Genomic DNA, 14497 nt, shown 5'->3' on the forward strand with positions numbered 1-14497 from the left:
CCGGCCTCATCGTGTCCTGCTCTGGGGGTCCGGCCCCTCTATTCGCTGCTGTCTGGGGGCCCGGCATCGTCGTGTCCTGCTCTGGGTGTACTTATTATTGCCATTCAGGCTGTGGCAGGAGCCGCCTTTCTCTGACACAGGTGGACGGAGACCCTTCGCCCCACAGTGAGGTGCAAACGCCACCTGAGGCATCTAAGGCGGCTGCTCCGGATGCTGTCACTATGGCAACAGACGGAAGAAACCTGCAGGCTGAGCCCCGCCCTTTTCCGCCTGTTTCGCAGTGTGATTGGTCAGACATAACGGGCAGAATAAGAAACATTCTAAGCTTGGAAATAATAGACAAATCTAGGAACCAATCACCAACCAGGACGTGATCCGAGCAGCCAATCACAAAGGAGCCTCGGACTCTGAACTGCGCTGGTGACGGCGGAAGCGAGAACCGAGCGGGGAACGGGCTGAGCCGGAGCGAGAGAGAGGTGACGTCACAGGGAGCTGTATACTGAGGGGGGGCGCTGTATACTGAGGGGGGGCGCTGTATACTGAGGGGGGGCGCTGTATACTGAGGGGGGGCTCTGTGTATACTGAGGGGAGCGCTGTGTATACTGAGGGGGGGGGCGCTGTATACTGAGGGGGGGGCGCTGTGTATACTGAGGGGGGGCTGTGTATACTGAGGGGGGGGCGCTGTATACTGAGGGGGGCTGTGTATACTGAGGGGGGCGCTGTATACTGAGGGGGGCGCTGTGTATACTGAGGGGGGCGCTGTGTATACTGAGGGGGGGCTGTGTATACTGAGGGGGAGCTCTGTGTATACTGAGGGGGGCGCTGTGTATACTGAGGGGGGGCGCTGTGTATACTGAGGGGGGGCGCTGTATACTGAGGGGGGCGCTGTGTATACTGAGGGGGGGGCTGTGTATACTGAGGGGGGCGCTGTGTATACTGAGGGGGGCGCTGTGTATACTGAGGGGGGGCGCTGTATACTGAGGGGGGCGCTGTGTATACTGAGGGGGGGCGCTGTGTATACTGAGGGGGGGGCTGTGTATACTGAGGGGGGGCTGTGTATACTGAGGGGGGGGCTGTGTATACTGAGGGGGGGGCTGTGTATACTGAGGGGGGCGCTGTGTATACTGAGGGGGGGCGCTGTGTATACTGAGGGGGGCGCTGTGTATACTGAGGGGGGGGCTGTATACTGAGGGGGGCGCTGTGTATACTGAGGGGGGGCGCTGTATACTGAGGGGGGGCTGTGTATACTGAGGGGGGGGCTGTGTATACTGAGGGGGGCTGTGTATACTGAGGGGGGGGCTGTGTATACTGAGGGGGGGGCGCTGTATACTGAGGGGGGGCTGTGTATACTGAGGGGGGGGCTGTGTATACTGAGGGGGGCTGTGTATACTGAGGGGGGGGCTGTGTATACTGAGGGGGGGGCGCTGTGTATACTGAGGGGGGGCGCTGTATACTGAGGGGGGGGCTGTGTATACTGAGGGGGGCTGTGTATACTGAGGGGGCGCTGTGTATACTGAGGGGGGGGCGCTGTGTATACTGAGGGGGGGCGCTGTATACTGAGGGGGGGGCTGTGTATACTGAGGGGGGCTGTGTATACTGAGGGGGCGCTGTGTATACTGAGGGGGGGGCGCTGTGTATACTGAGGGGGGCGCTGTGTATACTGAGGGGGGGGCTGTGTATACTGAGGGGGGGCTGTGTATAGTGAGGGGGGGGCTGTGTATACTGGGGGGGCTGTGTATACTGAGGGGGGGGCGCTGTGTATACTGAGGGGGGGGCGCTGTGTATACTGAGGGGGGGGCGCTGTGTATACTGAGGGGGGGGCGCTGTGTATACTGGGGGGGCTGTGTATACTGAGGGGGGCGCTGTGTATACTGAGGGGGGGCTGTATACTGAGGGAGGGGCGCTGTGTATACTGAGGGGGGGGCGCTGTGTATACTGAGGGGGGGGCGCTGTGTATACTGAGGGGGGGGCTGTGTATACTGAGGGGGGGGCGCTGTGTATACTGAGGGGGGGCGCTGTGTATACTGGGGGGCGCTGTGTATACTGAGGGGGGGGCGCTGTGTATACTGAGGGGGGGGCGCTGTGTATACTGAGGGGGGGCGCTGTGTATACTGAGGGGGGGGCGCTGTGTATACTGAGGGGGGGCGCTGTGTATACTGGGGGGCGCTGTGTATACTGAGGGGGGGGCGCTGTGTATACTGAGGGGGGGGCGCTGTGTATACTGAGGGGGGGCGCTGTGTATACTGAGGGGGGGGCGCTGTGTATACTGGGGGGGCTGTGTATACTGATGGGGGAGCTGTGTATACTGAGGGGGGCTGTATACTGAGGGAGGGGTGCTGTGTATACTGAGGGGGGGCTGTTTATACTGTGGGGGCTGTGTATACTGGGGGGGGCTGTATACTGAGGGAGGGGCGCTGTGTATACTGAGGGGGGCTGTGTATACTGAGGGGGGGCGCTGTGTATACTGAGGGGGGAGCGCTGTGTATACTGAGGAGTGGGGGCGCTGTGTATACTGAGGGGGGGGAGGCTGTATACTGAGGGGGGGGAGGCTGTATACTGAGGGGTGGAGGCTGTATACTGAGGGGGGGCGCTGTGTATACTGAGGGGGGCGCTGTGTATACTGAGGGGGAGAGCTGTGTATACTGAGGGGGGGCGCTGTGTATACTGAGGGGGGGCTCTGTGTATACTGAGGGGGGCTGTATACTGAGGGGGGGGCGCTGTATACTGAGGGGGGGGCGCTGTGTATACTGAGTGGGGGCGCTGTGTATACTGGGGGGGCGCTGTGTATACCGAGGGGGGCTTTGTGTATACCGAGGGGGGGGAGCTGTGTATACTGAGCGGGCACTGTGTGTACCGAGGGGGGGGGGGCGCTGTGTATACTAGGGGGGGCGCTGTGTATTCCGAGGGGGGGCGCTGTGTATACCGAGGGGGGGGGGCGCTGTGTATACCGAGGGGGGGGCGCTATGTATACCGAGTGGGGCTTTGTGTATACCGAGGGAGGGGGAGCTGTGTATACCGAGGGGGGGGCGCTGTGTATACTGAGGGGGGGCGCTGTGTATACTGAGGGGGGGCGCTGTGTATACTGAGGGGGGGCGCTGTGTATACTGAGGGGGGCTGTGTATATTGAGGGGGGGAGCTGTGTATACTGAGGGAGAGCGCTGTGTATACCTTAGGGGGCGCTATGTATACTGAGGGGGTAGGCTGTATACTGAGGGGGGGGCGCTGTGTATACTGAGGGGGGGGCGCTGTGTATACTGAGGGGGGGGCGCTGTGTATACTGAGGGGGGGGCGCTGTGTATACTGAGGGGGGGGCGCTGTGTATACTGAGGGGGGGCGCTGTGTATACTGGGGGGGCGCTGTGTATACTGGGGGGGCGCTGTGTATACTGGGGGGGGCGCTGTGTATACTGGGGGGGGCGCTGTGTATACTGGGGGGCGCTGTGTATGCTGAGGGGGAGGGCGCTGTGTATACTGAGGGGGCGGGAGCTGTGTATACTGAGGGGGGGAGCTGTGTATACTGAGGGAGGGGGGGGAGCTGTGTATACTGAGGGAGGGGGGGGAGCTGTGTATACTGAGGGGGGGCGCTCTGTATACTGAGGGGGGGCGCTCTGTATACTGAGGGAGGGGGCGCTCTGTATACTGGGGGGGCCTGTATATACTGAGAGGGGAGGCTGTATACTGAGGGGGGGCGCTGTGTAAACTGAGGAGGGGGGGCGCTGTGTAAACTGAGGAGGGGGAGCGCTGTGTATACTGAAGGGGGGCACTGTGTATACTGAGGGGGGGCGCTGTGTATACTGAGGGGGGGCGCTGTGTATACTGAGGGGGAGGGCGCTGTGTATACTGAGGGGGAGGGCGCTGTGTATACTGAGGGGGAGGGCGCTGTGTATACTGAGGGGGAGGGCGCTGTGTATACTGAGGGGGCGGGAGCTGTGTATACTGAGGGGGGGGAGCTGTGTATACTGAGGGGGGGGAGCTGTGTATACTGAGGGGGGGGAGCTGTGTATACTGAGGGGGGGGAGCTGTGTATACTGAGGGGGGGAGCTGTGTATACTGAGGGGGGGGAGCTGTGTATAGGGAGGGGGGGCGCTGTGTATACTGAGGGGGGGGAGCTGTGTATACTGAGGGGGGGGCGCTCTATACTGAGGGGGGTCTGTATATACTGAGAGGGGAGGCTGTATACTGAGGGGGGGCGCTGTGTATACTGAGGGGGGCGCTGTGTATACTGAGGGGGGGCGCTGTGTATACTGAGGGGGGGGCGCTGTGTATAGTGAGGGGGGGCGCTGTGTATAGTGAGGGGGGGAGCTGTGTATAGTGAGGGGGGGCGCTGTGTTTAGTGAGGGGGAGCGCTGTGTCTCCTGAGGGGGGGAGCGCTGTGTATAGTGAGGGGGAGCGCTGTGTATAGTGAGGGGGAGCGCTGTGTATAGTGAGGGGGAGCGCTGTGTATAGTGAGGGGGAGCGCTGTGTATACTGAGGGGGAGCGCTGTGTATACTGAGGGGGAGCGCTGTGTATACTGAGGGGGAGCGCTGTGTATACTGAGGGGGAGCGCTGTGTATACTGAGGGGGGGCTCTGTGTATACTGAGGGGAGGCGCTGTGTATACTGAGGGGAAGCTGTGTATACTGGGGGGGGCTCTGTGTATACTGAGGGGCGGCGCTGTGTATACTGAGGGGAGGCGCTGTGTATACTGAGGGGGGAAGCTGTGTATACTGAGGGGGGCGTTGTGTATATACTATATTCATGGTAACTTTAGGACCTTCCATCATGTGACCAATAGGACCTGCGGTTACGTGACTCAGAGTGCACTGCGAGTCACGTGACCGCAGGTCCTATTGGTCACGTGACAGAAGGTCCTGAAGCTACAATGAACTGCCAGAATGAGCAGGTGCTGCCGCGCGCCCTCGCAGGAGGGGGATGTCAGCACAGACTAAGGAAGAGCCACAGGGGAGCTGGGAGCAGAAGCAATCATCGGAAGGCGTGTTAACTGTTTGTTATTTTATCATGTGCATTCCAGCAGGGGGGAATATAGAGACGGGGGGGGGGGGGGACAGTGTGTGCCAGCAGGGGGGAATATAGGAACAGGGGGACAATATGTGCCAGCAGGGGGGAGTATAGGGCCGGGGGGGACAGTGTGTGCCAGCAGGGGGGAATATAGGAACAGGGGGACAATGTGTGCCAGCAGGGGGACAATGTGTGCCAGCAGGGGGGAATATAGGAACAGGGGGACAATGTGTGCCAGCAGGGGGGAATATAGGGCCAGGGGGGACAATGCTTGCCAGCAGGGGGAATATAGGGATGGGGGGGACAATGCGTGCCAGCAGGGGGGAATATAGGGACGGGGGGGACAATGCGTGCCAGCAGGGGGGAATATAGGGACGGGGGGGACAATGCGTGCCAGCAGGGGGGAATATAGGGACGGGGGGGGGACAATGCGTGCCAGCAGGGGGGAATATAGGGACGGGGGGGACAATGCGTGCCAGCAGGGGGGAATATAGGGACGGGGGGGGGACAATGCGTGCCAGCAGGGGGGAATATAGGGACGGGGGGGGGACAATGCGTGCCAGCAGGGGGGAATATAGGGACGGGGGGGGGACAATGCGTGCCAGCAGGGGGGAATATAGGGACGGGGGGGACAATACGTGCCAGCAGGGGGAATATAGGGATGGGGGGGACAATGCGTGCCAGCAGGGGGGAATATAGGGACGGGGGGGACAATGCGTGCCAGCAGGGTGGAGTATAGGAATGGGGGGACAATGTGTGCCAGCAGGGGGGAATATAGGGACGGGGGGGACAATGCGTGCCAGCAGGGGGGAATATAGGGACGGGGGGGGGACAATGCGTGCCAGCAGGGGGGAATATAGGGACGGGGGGGGGACAATGTGTGCCAGCAGGGGGGAATATAGGGACGGGGGGGGGGACAATGTGTGCCAGCAGGGGGGAATATAGGGATGGAGGGGCCATGTGTGCCGGCAGGGGGGAATATAGGGACGGGGGGACAATGTGTGCCAGCAGGGGGGAATATAGAGACGGGGGGCCCATGTGTGCCAGCAGGGGGGGATATAGGGACGAGGGGGACAGTGTGTGCGCCAGCAGGGGGGATATAGGGACAGGGGGGACAATGTGCCAGCAGGGGGGAATATAGAGACGGGGGGGCATGTGTGCCAGCAGGGGGGAATATAGGGATGGGGGGACAGTGTGTGCCAGCAGGGGGATATAGGGACGGGGGGGGGCATGTGTGCCAGCAGGGGGGATATAGGGACGAGGGGGACAGTGTGCGCCAGCAGGGGGGATATAGGGACGAGGGGGACAGTGTGTGCCAGCAGGGGGATATAGGGACGGGGGGGGCCATGTGTTCCAGCAGGGAGATATAGGGACGAGGGGGACAGTGTGTGCCAGCAGGGGGATATAGGGACGGGGGGCCATGTGTGCCAGCAGGGGGATATAGGGACGAGGGGGACAGTGTGTGCCAGCAGGGGGATATAGGGACGGGGGGGGGAAAAGTGCCAGCAGGGGGATATAGGGACGAGGGGGACAGTGTGTGCCAGCAGGGGGATATAGGGACGGGGGGCCATGTGTGCCAGCAGGGGGATATAGGGACGGGGGGGCAATGTGTGCCAGGAGGGGGATATAGGGACGAGGGGGACAGTGTGTGCCAGCAGGGGGATATAGGGACGGGGGGCCATGTGTGCCAGCAGGGGGGGATATAGGGACGAGGGGGACAGTCTGTGCCAGCAGGGGGGGATATAGGGACGAGGGGGACAGTGTGTGCGCCAGCAGGGGGGATATAGGGACGGGGGGGCCATGTGTGCCAGCAGGGGGGGATATAGGGACGAGGGGGACAGTGTGTGCCAGCAGGGGGGATATAGGGATGGGGGGACAATGTGTGCCAGCAGGGGGGATATAGGGACGGGGGGACAATGTGTGCCAGCAGGGGGGCATATAGTGACCGGGGGGGGCCATATCTAGGATGGGATGGGGGGAGCTATGTGCCAGCACAAGGGTGCAATGTGCCAGGATGGGGGTTATATAGATACCAGGATGTGGGACATATATGGTATATGATTTGAAAGACGGACACTGGTATTATCAGACACACCTCCATTTAACATTAAAAAATTTTTTTTTGTCTTTCTCTTCACCACATTTGGGGGTGTTTCTTATAATCAGGTGTGTCTTATAGAGCGAAAAATACGGTACCTTTCTGAATCCAGCTCATATAGGTACCATACACATGGTCAGGTTTGTAAATACATCGGTTAGGGACTACTCTGATGTGGGTATACCTTGACGTGTTGTAGAGCGGCTTAGTATACATTTTTTGCAAAGAACGTATCTGCCAAATACCCTGTTTTGTTATGTGTTTACTAGCCCTTGTTGTTTCCTGTTACTTTTATACAACAGAGTGTTTCTACGTCTGTTTTTCTGTGTTTCATTTTTTGGAGGGGGCGGTTCATCCAGTTACGATGGTCATGGATCACAAGAATTTAGCTTACAATGAATCGGCTGAAAGGTTAACTCCTAGACAGGCCGGATGGTCCTTGTTTTTCTCTCAATTTAATTTTTCTATTACATTCAGGCCGGGGGCTAAGAATGTGAAAGCTGATGCTTTCTCTCGTAGTCTAGATTCCATCTCTCGTCCAGAACCCCCATCCTCCATTATTCCTCAGGGTATTGTCCTGTCTTTGGTAACCTTGGAGTTGGAAGAGGAGATTCGTAAAGCCCAGTCATTGGCTCCTTCTACTTCTCTAGGGTCCTTATTATTTCACCCTGTGTACCTAAGATTGCGGGTGTTACAGGAAATTCATGATTCCGTTTTAAGTGACCATCCTGGGGTTACTGCTACAAGGAAAGCCATCGCTAGACTTTTTTGGTGGCCGTCCATGCTTAATGATATTAAAGATTTTGTATCTGCTTGTGAAGTCTGCGCACACGCCAAAATCCGTCATAGCCGGCCGGCTGGGGAATTGGCTCCATTGCCTATTCCAGACAGACCGTGGACTCAATTGTCCATGGATTTAATTGCAGATTTGCCTCTGTCTGATGGGAAGATTGCTATCTGGGTGGTAGTTGATCGATTCAGCAAACAAGCTCACTTTGTTCCTTTGTCAGGATTACCTAACGCAGAGACCCTCTCCAGGTTATTTCTCATATTGTAAGCCTACATGGGATCCCTCTGAATATTGTGTCTGATAGGAGGGTGCAGTTTGTCTCTAGGTTTTGGAGAGCTTTTTGCAATAAAATAGGGATTGACTTCTCATTTTCATCTGCTTATCACCCTGAAACCAAAGGTCAGACTGAGAGGACAAATCAGTCTTTGGACCAAATTTAAATGCTTTGTGTCAGCGCGACAGGAGGACTGGTCTTCGTTTTTACCTCTCGCTGAGTTTGCTTTTAACAGTCGAGTAGTAAATCAATCTACCGGAACCTCACCATTCTTCTGTAATTATGGTTTTCATCCCCATTTTGGCAAATGTTCTAGGATCAGTTCTGAATGCCCAGTGGTGAATGTCGCCGTGCAGAGACTTGGGGATGTCTGGAGGGAGGTTCAAAACAATATTGGGACTGCCTAGATTCGCCAAAAACGATAAGGCCGATAGAAGGTTCCTGCTTTTAAGATTGAGGATAAGGTTTGGTTGTCATCTAGGAGTATTAAACTTAAAGTGCCATCGGCGAAGTTGGGTCCAAAGTTTATTGGTCCATATGAGATCCCAGAGGTGGTCAATCCTATGGCATTTAGGTTAAAACTTCCTCCATCCCTTTGCATCCCTAACGTATTCCATAAATCCCTATTAAAGGAATATGTCCCTCCTGCATTGTCTCCCTCATCCCCGCCACCGATTTCAGTAGACGGTGGCCTGGAGTATGAGGTTCAGAGGGTTGTGGATTCTTGGAGGGTCTGTAATTCCCTCCAGTACCTTTATCCACTGGAGGGGATACGGACCCGAGGAGAGATCCTAGGTCCCTGCTCGAGATGTGACGGTCAATCGGTTAGTCAGGGCCTTCCATCTAAAATTTCTTGGGAAGCCTGGGGGTTCAGGGACCCCCCTAGAAGAACGGGTACTGTCATGGTTCCACCCCTCAGGGTGTCTGGGATGCAGTTACTGACAGCTCGGCCGTCCAATCCGGTACAGGGTCGTGCAGAAGTTGTCAGTACTTTGACAGCATGGCCATCCAATCTGGTATAGGGGCGTGCTGAGCTGTCAGTGTGTTGATTGAAAGCTCGACTAGCCAATATTTGACTGGGAGGCGTTGGCTGTCTCCAAGTGTTCACTATCCTGGGTAATTGCCATTCCTACTTAACTGAGCAGCTTCCCCCAGACCACTGCCAGACGTACGTACATTCATGTTGTGAGGTTTGTGCCTTCCTGTGCCTTGTGTTCTGTAAGCTTGATCTGTTGCCTGACCTTGGACTTCATTCTGACCACCCATCTGTTTAACCCCTTCAGCTCCGTTATCCTCCTGGTACTCTGACCTTGAAATGTTTCCTGACTACACTTTTGTCTCCTCCTCCTGGTGTCTGACCTTGGATTCCTTGACCACTCTGACTCACGGCTTGGCAGTGAGAAGTGACTAGCATCACACATATACAGAATGGGAGGAATAGCGCTAAGCAACAGCACATGTGAAAAAGACTTGGGTATACTAATAGATCACAGACTGAATATGAGTCAACAGTGTGATGCAGCAGCAAAAAAAGCAAATACAATTCTGGGATGTATTAACAGAAGCATACAGTCTAGATCATGTGAAGTCATTATTGTCCTCTACTCCTCTTTGGTCAGATCTCATCTGGAATATTGTGTCCAGTTTTGGGCACCACATTATACAAAAGACATCAAAAACTGGAGCAAGTTCAGAAAAGAGCAACCAGAATGGTGACCGGTCTGCAAACCCTGTCTTATGAGGAAAGGTTGCAGGACTTGGGAATGTTTAGCTTGCAGAAGAGAAGACTGAGAGGAGACTTAATAGCTGTCTACAAATATCTCAAGGGCTGTCACATTGTAGAAGGATCAACTTTATTCTCATTTACACAAGGAAAGACTAGAAGCAATGGGATGAAACTGAATGGGAGGAGACACAGATTAGATATTAGAAAAAACTATTTGACAGTGAGGGTGATCGATGAGTGGAACAGGCTGCCATGAGTGGTGGGGAGTTCTTTTTCAATGGATGTCTTCACATAGAGGCTGGACAGACATCTGACTGGGATTTCGTGAATCCTGCTTTGAGTAGGAGGTTGTACCAGATGACCCAGGAGGTCCCTTCCAACGCTAACATTCTAGGATTCTACCCCCCCGTCGCACTGTCAGTATATAATATCATTACTCCCACCTCCCTTCGGTCTGTATATAATATCATTACCCCCCTCCGGTCTGTATGTGACGTGTCCCCTCTCTTCCTCAATGTCAGGCCTCCGTGTGATGATGGTGGAGCCGGAGCTGTTGCTGGACTCCCATATCCGCCTGTGGGTCGTGCTCCCCATCGTCTTCATCACTTTCTTCGTTGGGATGATTCGTCACTATGTGTCCATCCTGCTGCAGAGCGACAAGAAGTTGACACAGGAGCAGGTGTCAGATAGGTAGGAGAGGTTGTTAGCCCCGCCCCCTGATGGTGACATCACTGATACACAAATGCTATGACAGCAGGTATTTTGGCAGCAGGTGACTTTTTGCTTTTTATAGTCAGGTGCTGATTCGCAGCAGAATTCTCAGAGAAAATGGGAAATACCTCACTAAGCAGGTAAATGACGCTGTGTGCCTCCTTAGCGTCGCCTCCGCTTCTCTCCCCCTCCACCCCGAAACAACCTCCCTCGGTTTCCCACCTCTCAGCTTCTCGGCTCCCCTCTCTGCTTCTCCTCGGCCATCCCCCGACCCTCTGCTTTTCCTCGGCTCCCTCCCTTCCCTCGGCCTCTCCTTGGCTTCTCGGCCCCCCCCACCACCACTACTTGGCCTCTTCTTAGCTCCCCTCGCTTCTCCCCTCGGCTTTCTGTCACCCCCCTCGGCTTTTCCTCAGCCCCCCCCCCTCGGCTTTTCCTCGGCCTCCCTCTCCCCCTCGGTTTTTCCTCGGCACCCACCCCCCATTTTCTCCTTGACTTCCCCCTCCTCGGCTTCCCCCACTCCGCTTCTTCCCCTTAGCTTCTCTTCGGCTCCTCTCCCCTCGGCTTATCCTCCTCGGCTTCTCCTTGGCTTTCCCCCCTCTCTGCTTCTCCTCGGCCATCCTCTGACCCACGGCTTTTTCTCGGCTATCCCCCCATCCCTCGGCCTCTCCTTGGCTTCTCGGTTCCCCCCTCGGCTTCCCATCCCCCCACCACTTGGCCTCTCCTTAGCTCCCCTCGCTTCTCCCCTCGGCCTCCTGTCCCCCCCCTCCCCTTCACGGCTTTTTCTCGGCCCCCCTTCTGCTTTTCCTCGGCCTCCCTCTCCCCAGCTCAGCTTTTCCTTGCCCCCATCAGCTTTTCCTCGGCACCCCCCCATCCTTTTCTCCTTGAATTCCCCCTCCTCGGCTTCCCCCGCTCCGCTTCTTCCCCTTAGCTTCTCTACGGCTCCTCCCCCCTCGGCTTAGCCTCCTCGACTTCTCCTTGGCTTTCCCCCTCTCTGCTTCTCCTCGGCCATCCCCTGACCCTCGGCTTTTTCTCGGCTGTCCACCCATCACTCGGCCTCTCCTTGGCTTCTCGGTTCCCCCCCTCGGCTTCCCATCCCCCCACCACTTGGCCTCTCCTTAGCTCCCCTCGCTTCTCCCCTCGGCTTCCTGTCCCCCCCCCCCCCTCGGATCTTTCTCGGCCCCCCTTCGGCTTTTCCTCGGCACCCCCCCTTTCTTTTCTCCTTGACTTCCCCCTTCTCGGCTTCCCCCCCTTCCTTTTCTCCTTGACTTCCCCCTCCTCGGCTTCCTCCCCTTCCTTTTCTCCTTGACTTCCCCCTCCTCGGCTTCCCCGCTCCGCTTCTTCCCCTTAGCTTCTCTTCGGCTCCTTCCCCCCTCGGCTTATCCTCCTCGGCTTCTCCTTGGCTTTCGCACGCTCGACTTTTCCTTGGCTTCTCCCCTTAGCTTCCTCTGCTGCCCCCCACAGCTTCCCCTTTAGACCCCAACTCGGTGACTTCACACACATAACGGTCTTCTATCTTTTCAGTCATTTCTTATGAGAAAGTTTTTCTTCAACAATGCAGAAGATGGATTCTTCAAAAAGACGAAGAGGAAAGTTGTCCCCCCATCGCCCATGACAGGTGAGCATGTTCACGTGTTACCTGGTGGACCCCACATGGCCACATCTTGTATCTCTGTATTACTGCCCCTCGCTGTGGAAAGAGAACGCCAACGATGGCTTCATGGCTTGTATTCATGGTATGAGGGTGCTCCGCCCTGTTAGGTTACTTATCAGTAAATACAGCACACACCTGAGGATCCCACAGTGATCAGTAATTCCCAGAATTGGATAAAAATATCAATATCATATAGACATATTAATTATCAGGTGCGCTGAAAGAAAGAAGCGGAAACCACTCAATTAGAAAGTCAGAAAGGAATATGCCAAAGACATGGGACCAAAGAAAATCAAATAAGCAATGCCTTTCTTTACACAAGCGGCAATTAGTAGTGCAAAGTATTAAAAACAAGTGCCTGTGCTCGGATAACCAAGTTATAAAACATTGATGAAATAAGTCATACTAATATATAAATATGACGGACCCGGAGAGGTATAAAAATGAATCAACCAATATATTATAGGATCCAGGTATATAGATCCCAAATAAATTTAGAATTAATAAAATAAAAATAGATTCAATAATTCATGAATTAGGGGTGAGAGTAATAGTGGCTGTACACATAAGTGCAATATGTGAAAAAAAAGTCCCATTAGTATGGAAAAAACAATTTAAAGTGTCATAGTGGAATGTAATGAGCTGATAACTATAATCAGTGACACGGTGCAAAAATGGGATCAGTGTCCGCGGTATATACCTTTTGAGGACCGTCAGGTTCCCGGCTCCTCGACGCGCGTTACAGAATTACTTTGTCCATACTAATGGGACTTTTTTTTCACATATTGCACTTATGTGTACAACCAATCTCTTTTTCTCACCCCTAATTGATGAATTATTGAATTTATTTTTATTTTATTCATTCTAAATTTATTATTCATATAATATATTGGTTGATTCATTTTTATACCTCTACCGGTCCATCATATTTATATATTAGTATGACTTATTTATTTCATCAATGTTTTATAACTTGGTTATCCGAGCACAGGCACTTGTTTTTAATACGTTGTACTACTAATGACCACTTGTATTAGTAAAGGCATTGTTTAGTTAATTTTTTGTGGTCCTCTATTTCTTTGGTCCTTTGTCTTTGGGATATTCCTTTCCCTGTTAGGTTATACATAGTATTTGAGGTGAGTTGGTATAGAGTCGTGACTGAAAGTGTTAACACCCCTGAAATTGTTCCAGAAAATGAATTTATCCAAGAGCATTATTATAATTCCCATGTTTTCTTATACACAGGTTTATTTCCTTTGTGTATATTGGAACAACACAAAAAAAAGGGAAGAAAGGCAAATGGGACATAATTTCACACACCCCAAAAATGGGCCAGACAAAATTGTTGGCACGCTTCTTAATATTTGGTCACATTCTTTTGGAATAAATAACTGCAATCAGTTGCTTCCTATAACCATCCACAAGCTTCTTACTCCTCTCAGCCGGGATCTTGGACTCTTCTTACAATCTGCTCCCCATCTCATATTTTGCCTTCTCCCAACACCGATTGTAAGATCTCTTCACAGGTGATCAGTGGGATTTAGATCCAGACTCATTGCTGCCACTTCAGAACTCTCCAGCACTTTGTTTCCATCCATTTCTGGGGGCTTCTTGAAATGTGTTTGGGGGCAATCCAGCCATGTAAACCTGAAGAGGTAGAGGGAAAGTAGGAGCGTATACTCACCGCCATCTCTGTGCAAAGAACAGCTCCAGGAAGAAGTCTCCAGCCAACAGAAGATCAAAGGAAACATCGCAAGACCTCCAACATCAGCAAGCCATTATGAGAGCAGGGTCATCTAGCTTCCACAACCGGTTTATCTGGAGAGAGAGCGGGTAGAAGAGATGCATCAGCGATCAGGGTCAGAAGTCCAGCGGCTGAAGAAGATGAGGTGGTGGCTATGCCATCCGAAGATTGTGGACGCCTGTGCTCACTCCCCAGGGGGCTCAGAGGACCGAAGACACCCGGCTGCTGCAGTGTCTGCCAAATGCTGCCGTAGAGAGTGAGAACATTCATGTTAACCTGTCTACCCCCAATAGGAATAGCTTCATGGAAATGAGGGATTTAGATAGATAAGTGTTATTGCAATGGAGAGCTGATTGTAGCATTACCGCTGTGACTAGTGGTCTAACTAATGGTTAGCCAGTGTGGGATACAGGCCCGGTCATAGCGGAGTCTGGCCATAAGGAGGCCATTACCTGTGAGTTATCCCCAAGGGTTTCCATCTGACTACAGCAATAAGAGAAGATTTG

The 14497-nt window shown here is 54.1% G+C and overlaps 1 protein-coding gene across 1 annotated transcript in view; it reads left to right on the plus strand.

Annotated features, from left to right (window-relative positions):
• Positions 1-320: 320 nt before the first annotated feature.
• The window catches only part of EMC3 (ER membrane protein complex subunit 3), a 40725-nt gene continuing 26548 nt past the window's right edge, over positions 321-14497 (plus strand). The window contains exons 1-4 of the mRNA XM_073564321.1: positions 321-476; positions 10407-10575; positions 10679-10736; positions 12118-12211. Of these exons, the coding sequence (XP_073420422.1) occupies positions 10418-10575; positions 10679-10736; positions 12118-12211 (310 nt within the window). The 5' untranslated portion in view covers positions 321-476; positions 10407-10417. The remainder of the gene's footprint in view (positions 477-10406; positions 10576-10678; positions 10737-12117; positions 12212-14497) is intronic.

The sequence above is a fragment of the Dendrobates tinctorius genome, unplaced genomic scaffold (genome assembly GCF_039654945.1).
Source record: "Dendrobates tinctorius isolate UK_male_01 unplaced genomic scaffold, ASM3965494v1 ptg000449l, whole genome shotgun sequence".
In the NCBI taxonomy this organism is placed as follows: Eukaryota; Metazoa; Chordata; class Amphibia; order Anura; family Dendrobatidae; genus Dendrobates; species Dendrobates tinctorius.